Below are 26,758 nucleotides of genomic sequence, written 5' to 3'. Positions count from 1 at the left end.
CGCACCGAGAGCCCGGAGCCGCGCGCGGGTAGCACTCCCGCGTCCCCAGCCGGGCTCGGCTCCGCAGACAAAGCCCTGCGCACCTCTGCGCAAAAAGAGCGCAGCGCCGGGCGGGCGGGCGCGCAGACAAAGCGGGGCAGGCAGCCGGCGAGCGCTGCAGCATGCGGAGCCGCGCAGGGCTTCCTCTGCGGGGGGGGTGGGGGGTGGCGGCGGCTGATTTTTTTTTTTTTTTTTTTTTTTTTTTTTGTGCAAGTGTTATTTTTTTTTCCTCTCTTCACCAACTTCCTTCCTGCTTCAACTGCCAAAGCTCAGAGCTGAGCGCTGAGAGCGGAGGAGGACCCCGGCCGCAGGCGCCGCGCAGCCGGTGAGTACGAGCCCGGGCGGCGGAGCCGGGCAGGGGGCGAGGCGCGGGCGCACCCCCGGCTCGCGCTCTCCTGGCGCCGCGCAACTTTGCGCCTTTGTGCTCGGCGGCGGGCTGCGCTGCCCAGCCTTCCCCGGAGAGACGGCAGGGCCCTGTCTGCGTCCAGTGGGGAAGTCGGGCTTCGCGCTGGGATGGGGTGGAGGGGCAGGAGAAGGGGAGGCAGCCCCCTGGGTGGCGGGAGGGCCCCCGGGGGGTCGCGGCGGGTGTATCCCTGCGGAGTGGTACCCGGCGATCCCCGGGGATGGCTGGGCACGGGTTCATTTTCTGCCCTCGCACCCCCGGGGGGTGGGATGGGGAAGCCGGGGCCGGGGGCGCTGGTGGGGCTGGTGTGCTGCTCCCCCATTGTAGAAAATTACTTCCTCCCTGCCAACCCCGCTTCCTGGAGATAAGCCCTCGATCACAAAGTGAGAGCAGATACAATGCTGGCCCTGTGACACCCCTCTTTGTGCCCCACGGTGGCCTGGGGAGGGTCCGAGACGGGGCTCACGCCGCCCCCTCCTGCTGCAGGTGCGAGGGCAGCCACCCACCCCCGGCAGCAGAACCCAGTTAGGGAGATGCTCGCACCCCTCAGCAGGGCACGATTCCTCTTTCTCCTCCTGCAGCCATCTCTCTCTCTGGCAGGGATCCCTAACCCACTGCTTTGTGGGTGCTGCCAGGCCTCAGAGGTGCAGGCGGTGCATGACTGCAGGTTGGGGCTGCAGGAACGGGAAAAATATGGTGGGTCAGGGCACAAATCATGCAGATTTCTCCTTGCATAGACCATTTATAGAGTTAACGTTCTCATTTTTAATGAGGAGCGTGGCCTGAAGGGGGGGTCTCAGCCCAGCCCTTGGCATGAGCAGTGGCACAGGAGCTCAGGGACCCTGACAGCTGGGCACTGACCTGCTAGCTCTGGGGAAGCGTGTTGCCTGAGCCCAGTAGCATGTCTCAGCTTGCAGAAGGGACCAGTCCCAGAGCTGGAGTGAGTAGAGGCAAGGGCAGCTAAGATGTGAGCTTTCCTCTTTGTTACCTGCCTGGAAGTTTGGTAGGAAGGCAGGGTCAGGCCCACAGCCTGGGGAGAAGTGCCAGAGTAGGGTCTGATTGGTGCCATCCTGAGAGACATGTGAGCCAGGGGTCGTTCAGCCCAGACAGCCTGGCTAGCCCTGTTCCCTGCTGGCTCTTGCTGTTGGCACAGCAGGTTGTCTGCCCACCTTTCTGGGAGACTTTCAAAGCCTGAAAGCATCCCCCCTCAAGTGAGCCACCCCCACAGGCTGGTAGAGAAAGACTCTGTGGCATGTGTGATGCAAAAGGAAGGTCTGAGGGATGGGGAGCAACCAGCTGGTCCAACCCTGACTGCCTTTTCTCTGCGTGTGGCCAGAGATCTCTCTCTCCATTGCCTGGGTCTCTCCTGTCCTGTGATAAACCACAGCCCCCCCACCCCCAGAGGATGGGGGCAGGCAGCTCTGCTTTGTGGTTGTATTGGTGGCACATGCAGCCTGGTATCATGAGAGAGCTTGGGAGAGTGAAAATTACTCAGATCTGCAGCTGGAGCCCAAGTGGAAGGCAAGACCTGGCTGTGGCTGCCATGGCTCATCATGTCCTTTTCTTGTGCTGAGTGCGGGGTAACACTGAGGAGGATGCGAGGCTTTGTAAGGTAACTGTGTTGGGGCTGCAGAGCAGTGGGGCATGACCAATCGCTGCTTTCATGAGAGAGCTTCAGGTTTCCTTCCTTATGAAGACAAACTCAAGGGCCTTTCCCATGGTACGTCAGTCCTTCACACTCCTAGGGCTGGACATGAGCTCATCCAATGTTATTCAGATGCTGGGACATGGTTTTTTCCCTGTTCATTTGAGTTGGGATTCCCTTTTATTTCCCAGCTGCTCACTCTGCACTGGTTCCTGACTCACCACAAAATTCCAAAGTAGTTTTGCAATGGCCATTGCCCATTCTGTGCCTGACTGAGTCTTCTTATTCCTGTGCTGCTTGGTCCTTCTCTGTCCCTTTGTAACATGCCAATATACCCCTCCTTGATCCCACCCCCGAATTGGACTGAGAGGTCTGCATATTACTCATTGCTGCCTGATTCCACTTGCTGATTCACGCTGAACTGTTGCACATATATATATATAAATATATATATATTTTATTATTATTTCCTTTCTGTTTTAATGAACGAGAAAACTATCCCACTAGCTCCCAATGTAACTTTTGGAAGCAGGGGCAGATGTTAAGGCCACAGCTGCAGAGAATGATAAAGGACTTGCTGGGGAAATTGCAAATAAGCAGGCAAAAGGGGAATTCTTAGTAGAGACAGCCTTGAAGAAGGAGTTAATATAAGGGTGAGTGGAAGTGAACTGAATGATCTGTGTAGCTCAACAAATTCTTCTTGCTGACAAACAGCAAGGAATAGCTTGGTCATTTGAAAGAACTGCCACAGCACCAGGGCACTGCTCTGTTATTCAGTATTTCTCTGAAGAGTGGGAAGGTGGCTAGGACCATGTGTCTGGCTCCATGAGGCAGGCAGTTGACTAAGGGGGACCTGACACTGCACTACTTGCCCCTCTTGCCTGTCTCCTGTTCCCCCATCCCATTCCCTGTCTTCTCATCAATTGGTCTCTCCCTGCTCTGGCTCCCGTTTGGGATGCCATCCAAGCAGTTTCACTGCCCTCCTGCATTCAGCGGCAGGGTCCCAGCCATGGTGGCTGCAGGTCCCAGCTGTCCTCTCCTTTCTGAGAAGCCCCACTGATGCTGCACAAGTATGCATGGCTGCTCTGCAGCTGGGCTGGATGCGGTCACCAGTGCTTCCTTCCTTGGGGGGAAGAAGACCTGACTGATGCCTAAAGTAGGTTGTTCCTGGGAGCAAGCACTGGGAACGCCAGCAGATAGACTATAGCGAGTGCGTTTCCTTGAGGGTTTCCACTGACTTGTTAATATAAGGGAATTGCTGTCAGGTATTCAATCTTTCTGTGAAATGTGGCTTTTAACCCATTATGAGAGGGTGGATGAGACGTCTGGCCTTGGCTCTCTGTGACCCGGTGTGTGGCAGTGGCTCTTTCTGTGAGATAGTTGGCGAGTGCTGAAACCTTGTGCAGTGGCTTGTAATTGCAGGGTTGCTGGCCACAACCATGCTGCAGAGTGGCTGTAAATCACTCTGGTTTCAGCCTCCACTCCCACACCTCCTCCCCGGGAGGGAAGAGTGGTCTAGGTCTGCGTGTGCGCGTGGTGCCTGCAGGGAGAGGAGCGGGGGCAGAGGGGGATTGTGTTCAAGCCAGAATATCAGCACGGCAGCATCAGGATTGCAGCTGATCACTGTCGCCATTTGCCTGTAACGATCCCACCGTGTTCAGCGCCGAGCAGATGCCTGCCTATCTGGGGGTCTGAGCCACGCTGTGCCCAGAGCGAGTGCCCCCAGGGACGCTACCCCACTCCAGAGCAATCTCATTGACTGCCCCCTCCTCTGTTACCCCAGACCAAGTGACCATGACCGAGAAGACCCAAGAACCTCATGTGGAGGAAGATGATGATGAACTGGATGGGAAGCTCAACTACAAACCTCCTCCCCAGAAAACACTGCAGGAGCTGCAAGAGTTGGACAAGGATGATGAAAGCCTTGCTAAGTACAAGAAGTCCCTGCTGGGAGATGGACCTGTCGTAGTAGGTAGGCTGGGGCATGCTGATAGGAAGGGACTGGGAAGATGCATTGCAACAGTGTGCTGTGGGGCTGGGACAAGGTGGCCTCAGAGAAGAGGGAGCTTGTTTGACCAAGCACATACGCTCCTGCTGGAGGAATGGGGATGGGCAGGTGGAGGGGTACATGTAAAGGAAGCAGGGAAGATGCTCTGAGCATTAGGTGTAAGGTTACTGGGGCATGCTGACATTGGAAAGGGACTTGTGGTGGGAGTTGTGTGGGCCTCAGAGGACTCCTGAGGGGATGAAATCTTGAGGGGAGCCTCCTGTAGTGGACAGACCTCCTCTAGGTATTGGGCTGGAGGCTGGAGGGATCCATGTTGAAGGACTGGGATGGATGTGTCCTATTGTGCTAAGAGAAGCCTAGCATTCCTAGGTGTTCAAGAAGTGCAGTTTCTTTGTGGGAAAACAGCCCTGTTTCTTCAGTCTTGTTTCCTCTGCATTTAATTTTGCAAGCTGACAGCTTCCCCCTTGACTTTCCTACCTGCAGATCCAACAGCTCCCAATGTAGTCGTCACCCGACTCACCCTGGTGTGTGACTCTGCTCCAGGACCGATCACTATGGACCTTACAGGTAGGCACAGACTCTGTCCTTGGGCATGAAAGGGGACAAGCAAAGGCCCTGGCACACTTCAGATTGAAAGGGAATTCGTCCTTGGGATGCTACAGTGGGTTTTAGAAAAACTCTGAGGGCATCTTAGCCTTGTTTCTTATTTTAAGGTATACATATATGAAAAAGGAGATGTAACGGAAAAAAATGTCGAGGGTCTTTTTCTTCATCTAGACTGCTCTAGGAGCTCCTGGGTTTCTCCTGCCTTCTCTTCTTGCTACCTTTCAATGAGAACTCATGAGCACAGGGATGCCTGTGTTCAGGTAACAGGCTGTTTTGAAAATTAAGAATGGAGCAATGCTGCAGTTCCGGCTCCTGGGGACTGGGGAGAAAACCAGGCTTCACCTTATATGGGCTTTTCTGCAGAGAGAGGAAGCTGGGCCTGGAGGAGCAGAGAGGCTTCCTGTTCAGCTGAAACCACACAGAGCCCTGCAGGGCCTGGGCAGACTCACAAGCCCAGCAGGAGCTGCGAAGCATGGTGCAGTCATCCGTGCCTAGCCCTGGCTTGGGTGAAGCATGCACACACTCCTGCAGATGCCCAACAATGAGTCTGTGCATAAGCAAATTTGTGTATATGTGCCCACACCTATGTTTGTTTTTGTTTAGGCATTTTCTTCATAGATGTGGACACAGACATATATGTACACCCAGGTGTTTCCATGTATCTGCTTGCACAGTGCAATTGCTTATGGAGACCTCCATGTACTCATTTTGCAGATGTGCCATCCTTCGAAGGGATGCTCACCTTGGATGCCAATCCCAGCCCCATGCCACCGCTCATGGTCTCTTCTTGCTGTGACACCTCTAGCTAACAGCTTGATGCTCTCCTTGCAGGTGACCTTGAAGCACTCAAGAAAGAGACCTTTGTATTAAAGGAAGGAGTGGAATACAGAGTTAAGATCCACTTCAGAGTGAGTCATTTTCCTTCCTGTTGATTGTCATCAGTTGCTGAGGCCAGTCAGTGGCAGTCTCTCAGATAACTAGAGCCAGGCAGCATGCCTGCCCAAAGTCTGGGCCCCTGTAAAGCTCCCCTAGCTTCAAGTGTCATTCTACCCAACAAGGGACCAGGTATTTCCAGAGAATTGCGTCTTCTTGCTCATTCCTTGGAAGAAGTTGCTTTCTGTCTGCTTGCAATGGTGAGCCATAGGTGGTTTGGAAGCCACATGGGTAGTTTTGCCTGAGTTTGGCTTGGTGTTTTAGCCACCAGAAAATCTTTACTTCACACAAAGTGGAAATGGACAGGGATAAGAGAAGAGATAAAGACTTTCCATTTAGTACTGGTTCAGTCAGCATTGCTGGGCTTCATGTATGCTTAAAAAAGATTTAATACTTTAACATTTGGCCGAAGATAATTGAATTATTCTGGGTCACGATATACCCAAATGGGCTCATTTATCCCCCTCTTCCATCAACCAGTGTGTCAGCCATTTCTTCTGTTTCCAGCTGAAGATGAAACTTGGCCACACTGCAGTGTGGTATCCAGTGTTGATGTGATCATCTCCACAAATGTTTTCTGTAGACAAAGCTGGGCTTGCCAGAGAAAGCAAAAAAGGAAGGATAGTTCTTCTAAAACAGATGAGGGGAAGTGTTAATGTTATGGGTTCTGTAGGAAAGATTTCCCTTCTTCTCTGAGGCTTTCTCTCTGAGGTGACTTTGTCCCCAGAGACACCTTCAGCTCTCCTTTGTGCTATGAAATACTTCCATATGTGTCTGAGTCCTGTTGACAGGAGACACGTGGAGCCAGACGAGTTATTCTAACTCCTTTCCTCAGTCCCAAGGCTGGTAAGAGCTGGCACTGTGTGAATTCTCCCCTGGGATATAAAAGGATCTGCCTGTCTTGTTTCCAGATTGAGTAGTGCTGTGGGGAGGCAGTATATGCTGGAGGGGGGACAGCAAGGGATACATCCAAGCTATCCATGGGAGATTTGAGGAAAGATTATGAACAAAACTGTATCCCTCTGTCTCTTGAGGAGAAACTTTCTAGTTTGTCACAGAGCTTAGAGGGCAATTGAGAGTTCTCAGCTAATCTTGCGCACCGCTTTGTGCTGGAGGGATGATTTTAGTTGCCCATGATCTAGTTTTCTATATGGAAATTATTGTCTGGGAACTCGCTGCTTCACTCTTCTTTGTCTTTCTCAGCCTGTCTTGTGAAGGTGACTGATGTGCTCCAGCCAGCTTCGAAGTCAGGGAAAGGATGGGCAAGTGTAGGAGATGCACAAAGGATGCTGTAGGTTTCCAGGTGCCTATGGAGAAGTCATGTTACTCCCCACAAGGTGTCCAGTGCAGAGCCTTTGAGAGCAGTGGTGTAGGGAGCCAAGATGGGTGTCTCTAAGGAGAGAGAAAACCAGCAGACACAGAACCAAAACTCTTCCCTTGACACTTACTTCAGGTCATTTCTTGCAGGTAAACAGGGACATTGTGTCGGGACTGAAATATGTGCAGCACACCTACCGGACAGGGGTGAAAGGTGAGTAAGAGCTCTTTGTATCCTGCACACCAGTGCTCCTGCCCCTGTGTTCCCTCTGCTCAAAGAAGTGTTCCTGCAGCTCTGGGCCAGGACAGAGCCTCCTCTGGTCCCAGGGACCTCCTTGTGCCACCACACAGGAGGCAAGACTTCTCAGCAGAGTGCGCTAGCATGCAGCCTGCACCAACTGTTTCCTGTTCCTGTGTGAACTCACTATCAGCCAGCTGTGGTATCTGTATGCTGCACCACTGTCTGTAACAGCAAAGACACCAGAGACACTGCTTACAGTGCTTGCTACAGATTTCCTCTCTGTACAGAGCTCTTTACCTCCCCTGTGCTCCTGTAGAGTGGCTCAGTCTGTGTGGAGCTCCCCACCCCCTGAAAGCTCTTCCAGATGCACTTGGTAAAATTCAGAGCTGCTCTATGAAGCTTCCCACTACGTGCAGAGCTCTGTGTTTGCCCATGGCCTCTCCTCTTGATGCAGTGCTGCCCTGCCTGGGTAAGGCAGAGGAAAGCCCCATTTTGCACACACACATCCCACTTGCATTTTTGCATGCAACCACCTCTAAGGCTCCAGCATCCAGTTCAGCACACGTAAGTTGTGTCTTCTCACCAGAAAAGACAAAAGGGGGGGATCAAGAGAGATCTCAAGCCATATGCTGGGTGTACCCACTCCCTTCCAGCAGCACATACATCTGAGAGGGTACAGACTGAATTGCCTGTCCATCTGTCCATCCATCCATTTATCTTTCCAGCCATCCTTATGCTTCACTAACCCACTTTTTCCATTGATTCTATTCCCCTTGCTGACATGGACTGTCCCTTTCTCTCTCCACTATTTCCTTTCTGTCTGTGATCTGTGGTCATGCTCATGGCTGCTTCTTTTCTTTACCATTCGCCACCTGAAGGACTCATCCCTTGCGGTTTGTTTTCTCCTAGTGGACAAAGCTACGTTCATGGTTGGCAGCTATGGGCCACGGCCAGAGGAGTATGAGTTCCTGACTCCTATTGAGGAAGCTCCAAAGGGTATGCTGGCTCGAGGCACCTATCACAACAAGTCCTTCTTCACGGATGATGACAAGCATGACCATCTCACTTGGGAATGGAATCTGTCCATCAAGAAGGAATGGACAGAATGAGTTCACCCAGTTTGCCTTCCCCCTTCCTATCCCCTTGCCTCCTGCACCAGTCTCCAGGTGGGCCATGCCCACCACGCTGCTCCTTCCTATCACCTGCCACTGTGGCCAGCCACAGCCCTGGCAGCCCTTCCTGTGGGCACTGGGGCTCTGTGCCAGCCTTGGTCAATGCACAGGCCTGCAGGCGGCCTTTGCTGCTTCTTCTGGTACACTGAAAATAACCAGCCTGTTCTCACCACTGCCCCAACATGACACATAGTGGGTTAAATTGGGAAGCATCTCTCTCCCTCTTTCCCAGTACTTCTTCCTGCTGCCTCTGTCTCTCCTGTACCAACTCCAGTCCCGGAAGTGCCTTTTCTAGGAAACAAGATCACCTGGCAGGGCAGACTGGTCCCTGGAAAATCCCTATCTAAGTTACATTTGCCATGTGCTCTGACTCCATTGTAAATGGTTACTTACCTCCTGTGATGGTCTCCTGGTCTGTATCTGGTGCCCTACCCCGTTAAAAATCCATCCTTGTGCAGGCAAAACCAGTCAGGGGGAATGCAGCTAGATGCTGTAATAAGACTTCAGTGTCCCAAGAATAAAACCAGTTTCTTTCTTCTTTTCTGTATGAGTGTCACATTCTTTTTCTACAGTTTGTTTTTCAGTGATGTGTATGGGGAGAATGTGTTACAGGAAGGCTTAAGAGCATGTTTCAACAGGGAAGTAGCCCTCCTCCTGCGAAACATCAGCCTGACTCTATAGGCAAATAATTTCAGAGCCGCTTCCTTCAGGGGTTTTGTGAATCCTTTGAAACCTAAAGTCTGGCTCGTGATGGGGGTAGCCTCCAAGGGTAGACAGCCCCCACTTCTCATCCCAGGTGGCAACTGAATGAGCCTAGGGAGCTATAATGTGGCTTTGTCATGTTTAATGCTTACAACTGCAGCTGTTCCCCATAGCCAGGTAATGCAAGAGCTGCATGTGCCAGTGGCTGCCCTGCTGGCCAAGCACAAACAAACATCAGCCTCTGGGATCCAGCACTTGGGGAAGTGCAGTGGCTCCTTCTGCGTGGAGGGATGTTCTTACCCAACTGGGGTGCCTGGTCACACAGCTGTAGGGTAGCCAAGATGGCCAGTGCTGTGGGTGAGGGCACAGTGGTGGCAGTGTTGGTGAGGCTCTCCCAGGGCCGGTGCCTGCACAGCAGGGAGGGACTCTCTCCCAGCTGGGTGGTTATCTCAGGAGCTGAAGGCTTCACCCTGGCCCAGCTGCTCCCTTCCCACTGCCCCAGGAGCTGCTGTGGGCCCCTTGCAGCAGCTGACGTGTCTCTTGCCTGGGAGAGGACTGGAGCAGGGTGGCATGACGAGGAGAGGGCAAGCTGGCACTATGGGCACCTCCATCTTCCCATGCCTCTTCATTATCCTGCTCACCAGGGGCTTCCCAGCAAGGTGTGCTGGAGATGGCAGCTCTGCATCACACAGTAAGTGAGCTTTCCTCCTGGCTCAGGGTGAGGCTGAGCCTGCTGTGGGGAGTCCTCGCCCAGGGTGTGCTGCGCAAGCATTGTGTCGAGCTTGCAGGATTGATGTGTGGGTGAGGTTGTAAGGGGTGGGATGCTTATGTGAATGTTGGGGGGAACCTCTGTAAGCTTCTTTTTGCGTACCCTCTGTCAAGCCCTGACTCTCCTCTTGAGGCACAGCCAGCACCGCAGAGAAACCTATCCTGTTGAACAATGTTGAGGATGCTGAAGCCTTCATCGGTGGTGCAGAGGTGGTGGTCGCTGGATTCTTCCAGGTGTGTTCACAGCACCTACCCTCCACCAGCTGTGAGCCCTATCCCACCCTGACAAGAGCGTGGGGCTGGATGTGGCATAAACACCTTCCAAAGGCAGCTCCTGTCCTGAAAGTTGCTGGGGCTGTGAGGGACATGTGGAGGTATTAGGTGACGCCACAGAGAGATTGCAGGGAATATAGTATGTGTGTGGAAAGGGAGATGGAGCAAGGGGAGAAGGTGGAGGAGTTTGTAGGAGCCCTGGAGCAGAAGGGAAGTGCTGCAGGGGAAGCAAAACAGGAATGTAAGTGGCAGAAAAACAGTGTTGGTGAGGCATGAGTGGGAACGTCAGTGGTCTGCTTTAGTCAGTAAAGATAGAGCAAGGCACTGCCTGCATGATGGTGCTGAGGAAGCCAGGTCTCAGGGAGCAGTGCTTGTGTGGGTCCTCTGAAGTCCAAGAGGGTTTGGGTTCAGGCTGCAGCCTCCTCCCAGGACAGTGTAGGCATGGTTTCTCTGTCTCACTGCTTTGTTCCCCAGAGTTGATACCATTGAAATCTGCCTCTCTGTGTCTAAATTCAATTGAATTCAAAGGTGAGTGATGGATTTGTGCCCCTTGTCCCCAAAATGGCATGAATGTTTTCCCTTAGGAAACAAGACAAAAATAGTGAGTTAGAGCACCATAAAACAGAGGCCTCTTTGACAGGATCCTCATTAGTTTTAAGGTCCCCAAGTTGCACCTTTTCCCCCCTTTTCCTTGAGCTGTGCTCTGGGCTTCTGCTGCCCACCCACATACAGCCTCATGGCTTCTGTCAGAGAAAACTTTAGCCTTTTGAAAACAACTCCTTCTGCAAATGCCTTCATCCTTCTGCCCTGTGCCTGGGTCTGGAGGACAGCCTAGGGAGGGCATCATGCCCTTGGTATAGGGCAATGGGATCTTACAGCCCACCACAGAATGAGGACTGATGATGCTGCCTGTGCAGTGTCTGAGTGCTGGAGGCTTATGCCCCAGGGGCCTTGCTAAGCACTGATCACAGAGCACCATCTGCCTCACCTTCGGTGCCTGCAGGCATTTGGAGCTCCTCCGGGGTTGCTTTTGCAGTGCTACAGCCCTGCAAACCAGTGAGGCAATCTGCACACGCAGAACGAAAGCGCTGAGACGCCTCCTTCCCCCAGGGCAGCTGGCTGTGCTTGTGGCAGAGCTGTACCTGGGGTGCAGAGCCTCCTGCCAAGCTACAGCAGGGACTGTGGCTTCTTGCTGGGCAAAGCAGCGTGGGGGGCATAACCACTGGTGGTGTCTTGTGCCACTGTGGCCTCCATCCCGCTGCAGTGTTTCATTCATCAGTCAGACAGGAGGCTGCTGCCATGCAGCCCCAGCTGCCAGGAGCACGAGGCAGCAGCCAGGGACGCGTTGGGCATTCAGTGCCTGACGCATGACAGACCTGCATTTAAACAGTAGATAAAGATGTATGTGTGCCATGAAGGCTTGTCTTGGCCCTCTGCCTGAGAGTATATTCGTCCAAATAATGTCCATGCTCTGTGTTTGCCATAAATTATTTCTCTGCTGCAGCCTTTCAATTCACTGCAGTATGTGGCTCGGCAAGCTCCCTGTGTAATGAGCACGGCCTCCCTGACTGGGAACAGCATGCCATGATGGAAAAACAGCACACTGCTCCAGAAACCCCACGTGTCTGTGAGAAAGGGCCATGCTTGGCCTGATTAAACCCCAGCTTTCCCAGGAATGCTGCAAAACTCAGTTAAGGTTATTCCCACCCCAGGCTTTAGCACTCTCACCAGAGCCATGTTGACGTGCTGGCATTTCCAAAACAGGTCAGGAAAGTTGTTTTTCTTTTAAATGAAGAAAGTATTTTGTTTTCCATTCTCTCTGGGCTCACAAACAGCTGAGATGATGGTTCAAACTAAAAAGAAAACCAAAACAATTTCCAAGCGGAGACTGTGTCTTAAGAATTTAAATCCAATAAGTAGAAGTATCAAAAATCAAAAGAAAAGTTGGGAATGAAATAGCAAGGGAAACTTTAATATGGGCTAAGGCTGAAGCTAGAAAGAGAATGGACCTCAGGTTACTGAGAAATTGCATATTACTATCCTTTGACGTATCTGCATTAGCTATGTTTTAAAGGGTATGTCTAAGACACCTTTTTAAAAGGAACCAGGATACTGCTAATGCAAAGTGTTAAAAATTATGAACCTCTAACTCTAGAATCGAAGTAATCTTAAAACCTGTATTTTTATGTATCTATTTTATACACACACACACACACACATATGTCTGTATATATATGTATGTGTATATATATTTAAGAGTGCTACATCTAGAGTCTGGGTTTCTCCCCTCCCTTTTGAGCTCCAGGACTCAGCATTATCCTGGTGCCACCTGTGCGTGCCGGGGTGAGGTTTCAGAGGAACGGGGGGCGAGGTTCCCGCAGCGCCTCGGCTATGTGCCAGCTGTGGCTTTGCCACGGACAGCGCGCTTGGTGACCTCCCCGGCTTTGGGAGGAGAGGGGGCTGGCGGGGCGAGGGGGGACCTCTGCAGCATCCCGGCCACGCAGGCAAGGTCACAGCGGGAGAGAAAGACGCGTAGCCGGGCGCCCTCTCCGGTCTCGCGGCGGCCTCCCCCGCCCTTCGGCAGCCCCCCCCTCCCGGCCTCCCTGCGCCCCCCCGGCGGGGCAGCGGGGCGGGGGGGCCGCGGGCCGGGCGGTTCTGCCGGGCGGGCGGTAGGTGTCGCCCTGGCGCCACCTCCGTGCGAGCGGCGAGCGGCGAGCGGCGGGCGGCGGGCGGCGGGCGGCGGGCGGCGGGCGGCGGGCGGCGGGCGGCGGGCGGCGGGCGGCGGGCGGCGGGCGGGGGGAGGCTCCGCTCCTCTCCCCACGCTTCACCCTTCCTCCTTCTCCTCTCCCTCCGCAGGAGCCGGACAGCTCCGAAGCGTCCCCGTTTCTCCTGGCGGCCGGCCGGATCCCGGAGGTGCCCTTCGGCCTCAGCAGCAGCCCCGCGGTGCTGTCCCGCTACGGCGTGGCGGCCAACACCGTCACGCTCTTCCGCAGGGTGCGTGGGGCGGGGGTACCCACGGCGCCGCGCTGGCTGGCCGGGGAGCCCGGGAGCTACGTGGGGCGAGCCGCCGCTGGCCCCCGGTAGCTCCCTCCCGGGAAAACACGCTGCCTGGCAGAAGGTTGCATCCACAGGCGTAACTCCCTGGTGTAGAAGATCCCCTGCCCACCGGTGTTGGTCAGAGGGGCTCGGGGCAAGTGCTTAAGAACTGCCCGCGGTCACGGTGCAGCAGTGAAGTTTCCGGGTAGCAGTGATAAAGAAGATTAAAGCAGCTTATCTCTCTCAGAGCAAGCCAAAAAAGGGCTTGCCGTTGATAGTCATTCTGCCTGCCCCAAAGAGTTTTTTTGCTTTTCGCTTGCAGAGTGCCCTTCACTGAGACATGCAACATTTATTACACCTGATGTGATTCTTTATTTTAAGTGTTTGGCCTGTGGATCTGGTCCAGCACCCAGTGCTTTGCAAAGAACGATGTCTGTGTCTCTGAGTGACCTGCCTGGAGCTCAGTGTTACTTGGATGGGGTTTCTGTGGTTTTGGAAAGGCTCCTGAGGCACATGAAAAACATCTAGAGGCCATCATACAATGGATCAACACAGCAGGCTTGATGTCAAATGTTGCCAAGCGTCACTTCAGGCAGGCAAAGCTGTCTCCCTTGGGTGCACAACTTTTCTGTCGTCACTGAAAGTAGATCCAGACTGGGTCTTTGCAGTTACAGATGCTCTGCCACCAAAAGAAATCCCAAGCGCTTTTTTCTGTCTCCTACACTGGTTTGCAGAATTATTCCCGAAATACGCTTTGGGCATGGACCCATTAAAAATGTTACTTTGCAGTTTGTTAGGAATAGATGCTGTGGAAGAGAAAATCTTTGTTGACTCCAGCTATAAGTGCTGGTGCTTCACTGAATCTGAAGCCATGTTTGCTGGAGTTTAAGGAGGCAATATTGGGAAGGGCCATGTACTTGCTTCAAGAGTACCAGCAAAAGCTAAGAGCAAGTATTCTGCTGGTTATATCAATTTCCTTGTGTTGTACCTTCTCACACAAGTGTGGCACTTGAAAACTGGGGAGAGAGGTGTATCTGGGGAGAAGAGGGGCCCTAGATAGTGCGAGATGTTCTAAAGGCTAATGAGGTGTCATGACACCAGAGCTCTAATCACACAAGGGGTGGTAGTGGTGGGAGAATGGGATGGGAGACAAACTACATGTACCAGGGAAAGTAAATGTGGCACCTTGGCTAAGTTCTAGATAGAGGCTGTAAAAAGATTGGACAAAGCCAGTTTGTTCCTCTTACTTTCTCATCATTTCCTGCACTGTGTTTACCACTGGAATTATCCAAATAATTCAAAGAGAATGATCTAAGAGTGAGCAATAGGTAGGCAGGTCCTTTTATTTAACCTTTTATTTGCTATGTGCAGATGTTGCAATTTGAAGCAACACCCATCTCAGTTTTGGTTCTTATTCATAGTGGTTTTCTTCCAAAAATATTGAAAAGATCCTTTGTTTTTACCCTGTGGCAGATAACGAGGATGACTGCATTGGGAGGATGTTCGATAAAATAAGCTATCTGGGTTGTTGGAATTTGGATTATATTGAATATTCTTTGTTTACACTGCAGTTTTTGCAGCTGAACTCTTGTTTAATAGAAAAAAACCCCACCAAAATCAGCCAAGATACTAATACATTAGTCAGGTTCAGATTTGGTTGTCTAATTGTCAGTCTTTAAGTTATTCAGACACATTATTTTTCCTTTTATTCTGTGCTAAATACTGTGTAGGAGTAAGGGGTCAGAGATAAAAAGGAAAAGAAAAAAGAACGGAGACAAGAACTTGGAATAAAATACTCATTTGAAGAATGCAAAGTTGCGTTACCAGGATAGCAGTGAATTGGAGGCATAAATGAATTTTTTCTTTCCTTTTGCAGAGTATGAAACACAGTGCTTAGAAGTTTAAACCATAATTACAGTAGTAAAAGGGGCAGCTGTCAAATAGTGAGACTTCTTTGCATATAGTGGAGAGAAATAGATTTATTCTAGTGAGGGATCTGACCTGACAGACCTAAAAAGAGCACAATTAACACATGCTAACAAGCTATTTATATGGAGTGATACAGATATTTTGACTAGAGCTTTAACCGTTAGATGCAGGCTGTTTTCCAGCCTTATTTTCTTAAAATAATAAATGTTGAGTACAGATTTAAAATGTTGTTATTCCAAAACGAAAATCAGGTGTTTTCAGAAGCCCATGAAAGTCAAGAGAAGACTTTCTGTGGAGTCCAGGGTGCTTTAGATTGGTTCCCAAAGCCTGTCTGATCTTACCCGCCCAGATACTGCACTGGCCTGATCTTATTTACTTGAATAGAGCTGCCCTTTCATTTTACACAGGAGGAAAAGCTGTGAGAGGGATTGGGCTGCACAGTCTGAAAAGCACCAGTTTGGATTGCCAGACAGGGTGCTGTGGCCCACTACCAGATCAAAGACTTTGCCAATGACCACAGAACAGCAAAAAGGGCTTTAGATGTCTGCACACCACTGGAAAAACTAACACGAGCACTTTCAGAGGTTGTACAGATGCAGAGAATAAAATCTAGGGTGTGCATGTGGATCTTTTCTCAGCCCCAGGAACCTGGTTCAACGTGTGTATCAAAGGCTTGCAAATCCCAGAATCTGATCCTATTGCATGTCAGAGCCCAGCATCCCTATGGCTCAACTCAGTCATGTCCTGTGGTGGTACTGCACAGCAGCTCTGCCCTTTCAGGTGGTTTAGCTGTCATTCAATGATTGCGTGTTTTTTTTCTGTTCACCAGGTCATGAAAACCTCAATAAAATCATGTCATTTGGGTGGGGGTGTGGAGTGTGGGGAGATAGTGTTAGGTAGTCCCGTGAGGAGCAGGGAGCTGGACTTGATGATCCTTATGGGTCCCTTCCAACTTGAGATATTCTATGATTCTGTGTATGGCAGGATGGGTTTTCCTTTAAAGCTAAAATGTGCTGGGCTTGGGGTTTTTAAAATTTTCTATTTTTTTTTTCTGTACTGGAAAAAAATTCTCTTTTTATTGGAGAAATTTCCTGTTTGCACAATGTTTCCAGGAAATCCATACAGGTCCATGCCAATGTTTATTACTTGTAGAAGGAACAGAATAAGCAGATGAAGATTTAAAAAAGGGATGTAAAGCCAAAATAGCTGAAGGAGTTAGGCTGTTTAATGATGTCTCTCCACAATGCCTAGAATATGCCTAGAACTGTTTACAGTGCATCAGGAGCTGATGCTGTAGGAATATCTGGAGTCCTCGGGGATTTCTGTCATGCCATGAGTTTGTCTTGTCCTTGGGAGACTGAAGGAGGGTGGAAGATCCTTATCTCAAAGTGCAGGCTGGTCTTTGTAGGCTCTGGACCTTCAGAGTGGGGTTATATGGTGGAGGGGAGAGGGTGGAGGTGTCCCAGGGGGTGGGTGTCTCTGTGAGTGAGTGCCATCAGTGCCTCTGGAAGGGGTGCTGAGAGGAGAGGACAGCTGTGACTGGAGGTGTCTTTGCATGTCTTCAGGTAGACAATGACCGGAGGGATCTGGATATGAACAACAAAGATGTTGATGTCGAGAAGATGACTCGTTTCATTCGGATGAACGAGCTCCGCCTGGTGACAGAATACAACCCTGTGGTAATTACCAGGTCCCCTCAGTCATCACCCTGGCACCTGGCCTCCTCCTCATGGGCATCCTCTGGCCCAAGAGTTTGCATACTCGCATGTGTGTGAGGACTGCAGCAACAGTGTGGATGGGGTTGGAGAAGCCATGCAGCTCTTTGCTGCTGCTCCATACTGGGACTGGAAGCAGATGCTGTGCTGGGGTGTGCAAGTGGGGTGGGGAGAGGAAGGGAAGCATGGTGACTCCTTTAGCATTTCAGTAAATTTGGGATGTTGGTGGGCAGAAAGTTCCATTTCTTACCACTCCTGCTGGCAATGCTGCTTCCTCCCATGGGCACTTGCCATGTTCTGCCATGCCTACAGACCCTGCACAGCCACGATCCCCTCTCTTTGGCTGAGAAGCCTTGAGAAACATGGAAACTTCAGCAACCTGCTTCCAGAAGGCAGGCTTTTCTTCATCACCCAGCACATAGGGCTTGATGTAAGCCCAGCTATTTAAAGGCATATTCAAGAGCTTCAAGAAACTTCCCAAGCAAAATTTTATCTATCCCCTCCATCACTTTCCAGAATGCGTCAGTTCCACAAAAACATAAAAGAGATCAGACAGAGGATGCTTCCATGTTGGCCATCTTCATTAGCTCACCCGTTTGACTGGCAGTGGCAGGGTCTCAGTGCTCCTCCCTGCTATAGAGGGTGACCAAGGATTTAGGCTTCTCTAAAATCTCAGCAGTTTGCTGGGCTCATTGCTGTGGAGTCAATAGTCTTAGAAGCCCCAGTGGTCACAAGACCTGAGACTTTATCATTGCTGATGGGGTCTTTTGCAGACTTCTGGATAGCTACAATAGTGCTGACCAGGCTCAATTTAATCAAAGGAGAATGCCTCAACCTGTTTCAAAGCTATACTTTCGCAAGCTGACGACAAGGATCAGCTAAGAGGGCTGACACATTCCCCACTTCAGGTGCAGCCTGCCAGTAGAGAGAGCATTTTGTTTTAGAAATGCAACATTTTGCTTCTAGAATGAAATACTGCAGATATTATGTTTTTCTCTTAAAAAGAAAAAAAAAAGAAAAAAGAAAAAGTGGATTTGTTTTTTAATCTTGATAAGGGATGTGAAAAATGCATTTCAATATCACAGAACATTTCTGAGTCAGAAAGGTATATCCTGTCCCACTGTCCTTGCAGCCCTTTGAGAACACCCAAGTCATGTCAGTGGGAATGTTCTTGTTATCTTTATAATCGCCCAGGCCTTCTGAACCCTTGGAGTCTCCACTGCATCTTTTGGCAATTCATTAGATCATGGCTCTTTCTTCATGCATTTCTATTGATGCTTTGGGGTCTCACTCTGTGGCGTCCTGTTCAGCACCCAAGCTGTCTCCCTGACTAAGAAGTCCTGAGCTGTTCAGCCAGTCCTTTCCACCCTGACTAGCCATACAATTGTTGTTCAGGTTTTTTTCCAGACACTTTGGAGTACTATCAAGGTGCTGCACTTAAGAGTGCCTCCTGCAGTCTCTGCCCCAAAGCCCTCCCAGCTCTGCTAACATAGCTTGTTTTTTCTAAATACTTATTCCCAGTGCATGTGCTGTTTGCATCTAAGAGTGCTGCCACTCAGCAAAGGCTGGGGTCACGCAGATCACAGAGTGCTGCTAGGAGTTCCTCTCCCCATCCTGGCACCCTTACTGTTTCTTCCACATTCTTCAGGCATTTTTATGCAATGCTTACCCTGTGGGCTTTCCAGCAGTCAGATATGACCCGGCTGTGTTGATGAACTCTGCTGATCACTCTTGCACAAGGTTGTATGGACAGGCAAGCCTTTGAGTGGAGTTGCGAGAGGAACTGCTGCTCCAGCTCTGCTTGCTCTCAGCCCAGCCTTGTCACGGCCCTTGGTGCTGTCCAGATTCACCCTCACCTTCAGCCCCATCCTCTCCCATGAGGTCTTCTAATGTTCTCCAGCCTTGGTTTGCATCCCCTGTACTCTCCCCTGCCCCATTCGCACACCAGAAAAATGAAGGGATACAAAATGTCCGATAAACAGTATGCTAATGGCAGAGTCCTGTCTGCCAAAAGCTAGATGCTGTGCAGTGCATGGCCCTTGCTGGCGTGCGCTCCCTGACCCTTTCCTTATTACTCCTGAAGCGTGTGGAAACTTTCGTCTCCCACTGGCAAGCTGCACAGTCTGTGTGTCTGTGGTTTTGGTGGCACAGGGGAGGCAGCAGGTCTGGCCTGGCTGATGTTTAATTTGAGGGAGAGGCTGCAGGGCTGCAGGAAGCGGGCAGAAGGAGAAGCAAGATGACAAGTGAGCGAGTGCCTGGAGATGATGTGGTGGCTTCTTGGGCAGTGCCAGCCCTGTCATCTCACAGAGGGCCAGTGTGTGCCCTTACTGAGGGAACAAGAGAGAGCTGGCTCCTGGTCTCCCACTATGGGACTGCAGAGGCAATTTTAACCCTCAGCACTCTAGAATGCCCAGGCATTGGGGCTGCTGAAACTCTGGACTCATCCCCATCTTATGCACAACTGACTGCTAAATAAAGGAAATTAAGGGAGACACCAACCCTGACACCACAAATCCTTCCTGCTTTCTTGCTCCCATTTTGGCTGGGTGCTGGACCTCAGTGATTCAGAACACCCTTATTTTCAGTGTGTGCTGGCCTTCCCTCTTCACCTCCTTGCCCCTCTAGCCTTCAGCTGGCTGTATCCAGGCAGTCCTCCTGCCTAGTCACTGACCGTCCTGAGGCCAGTGATGAACCATTGTGGTCTTCAGACACTTGTCTCAGGAATAAGCAAAGCCAAGAGGTTAAGTGCTTCTAGAAAGAACACAGACTGGATCCCTCCTGCTCAAAAGAAGGCTGTTCTGCTTGTGAGGCTGATTTGCAAAGAAATCTCAGCTAAAGCATGAGGACTGATGTGCCTCTGGTACTGCATCCAATGTGGACTGAATGTTCTCAATCTCCTTGTTTGTGTGTGTTTCTCTTTCTGTGATGGCCATGTTTTCGGCAGACAGCAATAGGTGTGATGCAGAGTTCGCTCCAGCTTCACCTCCTCCTGATCACAGACAAGATGTCCCCAAAGCACCCTGAGCGAATGCGGAGGTATCGGGCAGCAGCAGAGCTCTTCAAGGGGAAGGTAAGTCCAAACAGAAAAAGAAGGGGCATTAGGGACAAAAAAGGAGAAAAGTGATTTCTTCCATGAATGGAAAAATCTCCTTCTCTATGCATCAGGGGAACAAAGGCCAGATGGCAGGAAAAGAGGATTAGCTGGATAATCAAGTGGATGGGTTGGATCTCTTCACCTTTTGCCAGTTTGCCTCCTTGTGGAGAAAATAACCTCTGTATCCTTCTCCTCTGCTCCCTCAGAAGGACGTTCGTTACTTCCTTGCTTCTGGTTGAGTGTTGTCCCTTTGTACTGCGAGATGACAAACAGCTGCTGCACTTCAGTCTGGTGATGATTGCATTCCACTGGTGTGATTTGGTAGATACAGCCTGCAAGATGCCAAGGACCATTATATAAGTGACCAGACAGCAATTAATGTCATGGTGCTTCTTAACCCTTAGCCTTCTGGTTGGATCCTGGGCTATTTTAAAGGAATTGCAAATGGTTTTGTCAGATTTCTGATACTAAAGCGATGGGATAGATGAAGTCTTTCAGAGGAATTTTGCCTGGTCCCCACCCCTCTGTGGACAGAGCTTCTCAAGTAGTAAATCACCCTATGGCTGATTCTCTGCCAGCAGCTGGATTACAGGGGAATTTGTGTCTGGGGAACAGAGGAAGGAACTGGCAAGCAAAGGAGGATTGGGAGCAACGGGAAGGCATTTAGAGCAACAGGGAACAGCAGATGAGAGGGGGCAGAAGATCACAGTGGCAGGGAAGGCCAAGCTGAGATGCAGTTGAAGAGATCTTCCTGGGAGAAGTGTGGAGCTGGAAAGAGTTGGGGTTTGAGAACATCTGCATGCATCTGTTTGTGGTACCAAAGGGGCAGATTAAGAATCGAGTATATCCTCATCTTTAAATGGAGGGGTCACCTCAGAACCATGCACTCTCAAAAGTCTTGAAACTTGTTCATGGCAGGACTACTTTGGACCTTGCCATATGTCCCACGCATTGGCAAGAGACCAGGCAGAAATCATGCATCAAAGTCAAAAGGTCTCTTCAATAGCATTTTGTTTTGATGAATACACACACCCGCACACACCCACACACACCATTTATCTGAAAAATTTCAGCTATCTCATGTGAGATGTGTGTTATGGTGACACCATTATCACTGTCCTCCATGAGCAGCAGTCTGATACAGGTCTCCCTCAAGCAGCTAACTCTTCTAACACAGCACATTACTGTTGAGCATCTCTGTCCTTTGCTGATGCAGCTGCATCTAGTTTTCTCTTCATGTGTCATTCCTGGATCTGAGAAAATGTGATTTATTTTCCTAAAAATACTTCACAAAACATTGGATAAAATGTTGTACTGAAGTCCAGATGATTTATAAATTACCAGAAAGCCAAATTATCTTTTTTTAATTCATGCAGGCAAGTTTCCCACTGAATCAGTGTAGAAGTTTGCCAGAGTAAAATATAGAGATTAAAATTGTGGGGATTTGACTAATTATTTCCACTTTACTGCAGTGGTACTGCAGGACATGTAGATGAAGGAACTTAGGATCTAATAAGTCATTTTTCCCAGAGAAGTGGCACTCTGAGTTGGACTGTTCTCTTACAAAGCAGTAACAGACAGCTAGGACCCCTCTGTTTGGTTCTTAGATCTGGATAGCAAGGAGTAAGCAGAGCGATATGCCCATTTAGGTTTGTCTCCATTGCTCTGTCATGTAGAAAGACATGAAATAGTTTGGGTATTCAGAAGCAGCCACTGCACAATACCATGGAAATCTCACTGGCTCATTTTCCTAAGTGGAGTTATCTGTTGTCAAGACTACCAAGTTAACTCAGGTTTACTTGAAAACAAGTAAAATATTGGGTAGATTTTGTCTTTTTGCAGCTCACAGGTTGGCTGTGAATAAATGCAAGATTCTTGACTTGAATTTTATTCAGGTTTACTAATGAATAATTCACAGCCTGTAGGCTGGTGGTGAAAGGCTTGTTTGTGCTGCAGGGTTAGCTGTCAGTGGTTTTAGCAAGGAATCATTGCTGTGCAGTGGAGAGGTGTTCAGGCTCCCTGTGAGCATGTACAACTGCATCCACAAGCACTTCACAGCAATTGCAGAGTACCAGAGCAGCGTGGGGAGATTTGGTGTGTGCTGCCATTTCTCCACAAGCCAGTGAAGAACACAAATAGAGCCTTGAGGGGGTTCCCAAGCAGGAGAAGGGATACAAATCCTTTCAAACGTTTCTGCTGCACTCTGAGGGAAGAGGAGTCCTTGTCATTGTCATCACCAGGAGGGAGAAACTTGTTCCTTGGATTGATGGAGAGAGAATCATAGATTTGTTTAGGTTGGAAGAGACCCTTAAGATCATGGAGTCCAACCGTTAATGGATCATGAGGAAGTGATTCACCTGCTAGTTCCTGGATTATGGTCCCTTAATCTCTAGTTTATGATCTTTTCATTTTTGCCTGAGAGGAAGCTGAGATTTTCAGCTGGAGGTTCTATGAAGCTGTATGATGGGAGTGTTATTTGAAAACAGCCTGAACTGTGCCTGAGCAGCACCGAGTGTCTGAAGGCAGACTAGATTCCTCTAGATGTTATTGTGGAATCTGAGGGCTATAAAATCCTGGAGAGGAAAGTGCAAATGTTAGATGATGTGAAGCCAGCAAGAGCTGACAAGAATAAGAAGAAATATGGTACTTTTCTAGCAGAGTTTGAGAAACAGTTGTGGGTGGATAACAGTGAACAGGCAGAGCTGACAGTGCTGCAGCTGCAGGAGTGAATCCACAAGCCTTCTTGGAAGGATCCCACTGCAATCAAATATGTGCTTATTCAAGAAAGTACTGCCAAGAGTCCAGGCTTTCTACTGGAAAGGAAGTATCAGGATTTGCATTGCTGAGCCAAACTAGCATAAGTATCTTCAGTTTTCTTTCCACAGTACCAGAGTATAACATAAGAATTACAGCTGGTGTACCTTATGGATGTTTGCAGAAGTTTCAATAAGGTGATGTTGAGAATAATAAAAACAGCTTTTGCTGCAACTGATACAACTGGTTTACAATGTCAAAATGATTTAGGTAGAGGTGTTTGCAAAGTCCCTTTTAATTTATATGTAGGCCCATTTAGAAATGGGTTCTGAGAAACTCGTGAGACTCCTTTAGTTCATCTTCAATGGAAATGAAAGAACAGTGTTCCTTCTTTTGTAGACAGTCATCCATACACTTTTTATTTTTCTTGTCAGACATTGATGGCTCCAGAACTGAGAAAGATAATATTTAGAGATGCTGTCTTTGGTGTTTATCTTTGTTAGAGGAAAAACTAAGTGACATCGAATTGATGTCTACCATTGCAGTACTACTTTCAATTAACTTTAATTTCTTGGGCAATAACATCATTCCATATCTTAGTATTTACCAGGAGCTTGATGTTCTATAAGCACCGGGCTAGGAATCAAGTTGTCAAGACACCAAGACAACACCAGTGTACAGAATTTTCTGAAAGAGAGCTTATTGCAGGTGACAGCGCACAGATAATATGCTTGGTTTCCATCTGCTGAGGAGACCAGGCTTCCAGTGCTTGTGGCCTCAGTACGAACACACATTACAGACTGCCTCATGGGTGTGACTTTGAGGCTGCACAGGCCCTGGCAGGACCCCAGGGGTACATCCAGCATAGGATACATGGCCTGTCCTTTTGCTGAAGGAGGATTCATCCTATGTCACAGCACTTACCAGGAATGTGTCATTCTAAAATGCACGTGATAGGTGTTACTGTTTCTTCTTTCGAGCGACAGTGGACAAATGAAATTGCCATCTCTCTTGTATGTTTGGAAAAGAAGAGGGGAAGGAAACTTTTGCTGTACTTTGGCACCCTGTAACTCTGAGCCAAATGTGAGTCACTAGAGAGATCCAAGCCAGGAACTGCAAATGATGGTATCTCAGGCTTTCTAGCTGACGGGCCAGTTGTTTGTGTGTCTTTGTTTTCTTGCTGCTCCAGCTGAAAACCTCTTAGATCAGGTTCTTAGACCTGTGACCCTTAGATTTCTGACCCTTCTCTAGCTTGGTGTTTTATCCTTCAAAAAGATAAAACTCGAGGAGAAGTTCCCCACAACCTGGCTGCTCACTAGCTTGTTGCCCTTGGGGCACAGTTGGCTTATGAAAGAGAAATGGCAAGTGGTAAATGTCACATATCCCGTGGAAATGTTGTTCCTGTTTCTGTATCACAGTGATTAACTGCAGTTAAACTTTACACCAGCCTAACTGTCCCTCCTTCCCATAGGCTGTTGCCTAGGAAAGTTTCCAGATATATTTGGTTTTTTATGTAACATGAATTTAGTAAAATAAAGAATTTGAGATTTATCCAGTTTATTTTTAGAGGAGAAAAAAGTTTTGAACTAATGTGAGTGTTCCTGATTGAAAAGAAAGAAAAACGAGACACAGCCTGGGAACTGGGCACATCATCTTCACATTGCATTACTTTTCTTTTTTTAAACTTTTCGTTCTTCTTCGGGAAGTTAAGTCATATCCATGCCTATAGGTACATGGACTATGCTAGGCTCAGTATACTGCACAGGATAAAGAGAAGATGAAATGATACATATTAGCTGGATGTTTGTTTCATTGACTTGGATATCATCTGCCAAGGGATTCTATTTCATCAGGTCACTGCTTAAATTGTTCCATTGCTGTATTTATTTTCTTTTGTGAAATTCATACGTAATGTTTGTATTTAGTATTAACAGATAATTTAACAAAGATTTTGGAAATACCTGTACATTTTATTGGTAAGGTTTCACATTCCAAAATGTTTGATTTGTACCAATTCCTACAGCACCTATAAGATCTCAGTTGAAACTTACTCCTAAAATTAAATCATAGAATTGATCCCCAATTCTGATAGATCTGTACTATTGAACTTCCCGGAAGAATCCTAATCCTTGGCTTGATTTTGCTCTCCAAGACTACTTGGGAGCCCAGAAAACTGTAGCTCATTCTTATATTGACTTATTCATTGTTGGGTTTCTCTCCCCAGGTCTGACCAACTCTCCACTGAGTTGGGCTGTATGGACATTGGTGTCTTGCCAACAACTCCTGTCTGTGAAATGATTACATCTTCATTTCTATTCACTGCAGCTCACTTAAATATATCCTCTGTAGTTGCTGCTCGCACATTCTTATCCTTGCAGGCTCCTGCTGCCGTATACTTCACTCCCACATTCTTGAAATTGAGTTTGATTCTCCACACACCAAAACACCTTTTTACTCTGCCACTCTGGGTCTTGCATGAGTGTGAGTATCTTATCCAAATAACATGTAAGTAGAGGAGTCGGCTTCTTCCACATGTGCCACTAAGGTAAAAGACATCTTGTCTCCTTATCTCTTAAAAGAATGGAAGTGGAGACTGCCTTCCTGCCATACTCTAGATATATTCTTAAAGAAAGTGAAAGCAGATGTTTTGTTTGGTAGTGTTAAGTCTGGACTTGATAAAATACAGAAAAATGAACTGCAGGGAGCAGTGAGGTAGTGGCAGAGGGAAAAGTTGTCCTAACAGACTATGATCCATTTTCTCTAACTCTTTATAAAGTTAACACTGTGAATCTTCATATGATCACTGTTTGGGGATCTGTTCTAAGTTTCTCTTTTGCTCATGTTTCCTTTCCTATTTCCATCACAGATTCTCTTTATCCTGGTAGACAGCAACTTGAAGAGCAATGAACGAGTAGTGTCATTTTTCAAACTGAAGAAGTCCCAGCTGCCAGCTCTCGCTATATTCCACACACCAGATGAGGAGCAGAATGTGTTGACTGTGGATGAAGTCTCTGTCAAAGGTGTACAGGACTTCTGTAATAATTTCTTACAAAGAATGCAAAAGGTAAAGGGGGCTCCTGTGCAGTCTACAGGAAGATGGGATCTTGTAGGACAGTGCTTTTGCTCACAAGGGTCTTAAGGATGACTTCAGTTCCCTGAACTCCTTCCCACCCCTGCCACCTCCTCTTCCATTTTCATTTGCACCTGAATATCAGAAAAGCATTAGATCTAGAGCAGAGATGGATGTCTTTGCAGAGCCTCTTCTTCATTGACTTCTGTCTTCTAGTCTACAGCAAGAAGACTTTGCTGACCTCTGCAATTGTACGAAAGTCTCAGTGAGGCATCTATTTTCTGGGAACAGCAGCTGGGGAGGCAGTGAAGGGTGCTTTTGAACACTGAGAATGGGGGTGGTGGATGGCAGCACCTGAGAGAGGATCAGAGAGACAGTGGCATGTATAGTAAGGAAATCTATCAAGAAGACCACAGAACAGAGTACCCGGACAAGGGCTCAGTACTTTACCAAGGTCTCTGCTAGGAGAAAGACAATTTAATCTCCATGTTCATTCAGCATTAAGAATCCTCCCTCTGTCAAAGCTCATCTTCCTGATGAGGCTTTGTGTATCAGTACCCTGTCTTGTGCAATTGAAATGGGATAGGGGCAGGGCAGTGGCATAGACAGCAGAGGGAGGCATTTAAGTTGATATATTTTCTTTTATCACTATGCTGAGAAACTAAGCAATGTCAAAACTGATTTCATGCCTCTAATGTTTTTTAGAAAGTCGACGAACCTGAGAAGGCGGCTCTCAATGAGGAACTCTGATTCTTTCTCAGCCAACAGGATGACTTTGACCAGAGTCATGTTTCTGGTGTATGAAGAGTTCACTGAACCCCACAGCTCAGGAATTCCTGGGATAGTAGTGTTAAGGAGCCAAGTCAGTCATGGATTTCCATCTTCATGCTGTGTACATACATGCTGTCTGCTCTCTCTAAGAATCTCTTCTCCCTTCTTATTTGTTGGTTTCAGCCTTTTTTTCCCAGTACTCCAGGAGCTCTAGTATTGCCCTACACTCTGTCCTTCTAGGTCACCTTTGTTGGAGCAAAGGGTGGGTGATACAGCAAAATG

General features: G+C 48.8%; 2 protein-coding genes across 2 annotated transcripts; both read left to right on the top strand.

Moving 5' to 3' along the window:
- Positions 1-228: 228 nt before the first annotated feature.
- Positions 229-8,902, top strand: ARHGDIB (Rho GDP dissociation inhibitor beta). Its single transcript, XM_055712385.1, has 6 exons — positions 229-364; positions 3,871-4,059; positions 4,579-4,662; positions 5,533-5,609; positions 7,102-7,165; positions 8,102-8,902. The coding sequence occupies exons 2-6, from the start codon at positions 3,882-3,884 to the stop codon at positions 8,299-8,301; spliced, it is 603 nt and encodes a 200-aa protein (XP_055568360.1). The 5' UTR covers positions 229-364; positions 3,871-3,881; the 3' UTR covers positions 8,302-8,902.
- A 734-nt stretch (positions 8,903-9,636) lies between these two features.
- Positions 9,637-26,455, top strand: ERP27 (endoplasmic reticulum protein 27). Its single transcript, XM_055712946.1, has 7 exons — positions 9,637-9,757; positions 9,968-10,068; positions 12,964-13,101; positions 16,638-16,751; positions 19,732-19,857; positions 25,502-25,699; positions 26,411-26,455. Exons 1-7 carry the CDS (start codon positions 9,637-9,639, stop codon positions 26,453-26,455), a joined length of 843 nt encoding a protein of 280 aa, XP_055568921.1.
- Positions 26,456-26,758: the final 303 nt, after the last annotated feature.

This window comes from Falco cherrug, chromosome 5 (genome assembly GCF_023634085.1).
Source record: "Falco cherrug isolate bFalChe1 chromosome 5, bFalChe1.pri, whole genome shotgun sequence".
NCBI lineage: Eukaryota > Metazoa > Chordata > Aves > Falconiformes > Falconidae > Falco > Falco cherrug.
Note: the sequence above shows the minus strand (reverse complement) of the source record. Positions and strands in the feature narration are given on the sequence as shown.

What these genes read in the sequence shown, in the direction of transcription:
- ARHGDIB (XM_055712385.1), top strand. Translation starts at nt 3,882, where the DNA reads ATGACCGAGAAGACCCAAGAACCTCATGTGGAGGAAGATGATGATGAA. An exon ending in GATCACTATGGACCTTACAG is followed by an intron (nt 4,663 to 5,532) that starts GTAGGCACAGAC and finishes CTCTCCTTGCAG; the next exon opens with GTGACCTTGAAGCACTCAAG. An exon ending in CTACCGGACAGGGGTGAAAG is followed by an intron (nt 7,166 to 8,101) that starts GTGAGTAAGAGC and finishes GTTTTCTCCTAG; the next exon opens with TGGACAAAGCTACGTTCATG.
- ERP27 (XM_055712946.1), top strand. Translation starts at nt 9,637, where the DNA reads ATGACGAGGAGAGGGCAAGCTGGCACTATGGGCACCTCCATCTTCCCA. An exon ending in TGGCAGCTCTGCATCACACA is followed by an intron (nt 9,758 to 9,967) that starts GTAAGTGAGCTT and finishes TCTCCTCTTGAG; the next exon opens with GCACAGCCAGCACCGCAGAG. An exon ending in TGGTCGCTGGATTCTTCCAG is followed by an intron (nt 10,069 to 12,963) that starts GTGTGTTCACAG and finishes CTCCCTCCGCAG; the next exon opens with GAGCCGGACAGCTCCGAAGC.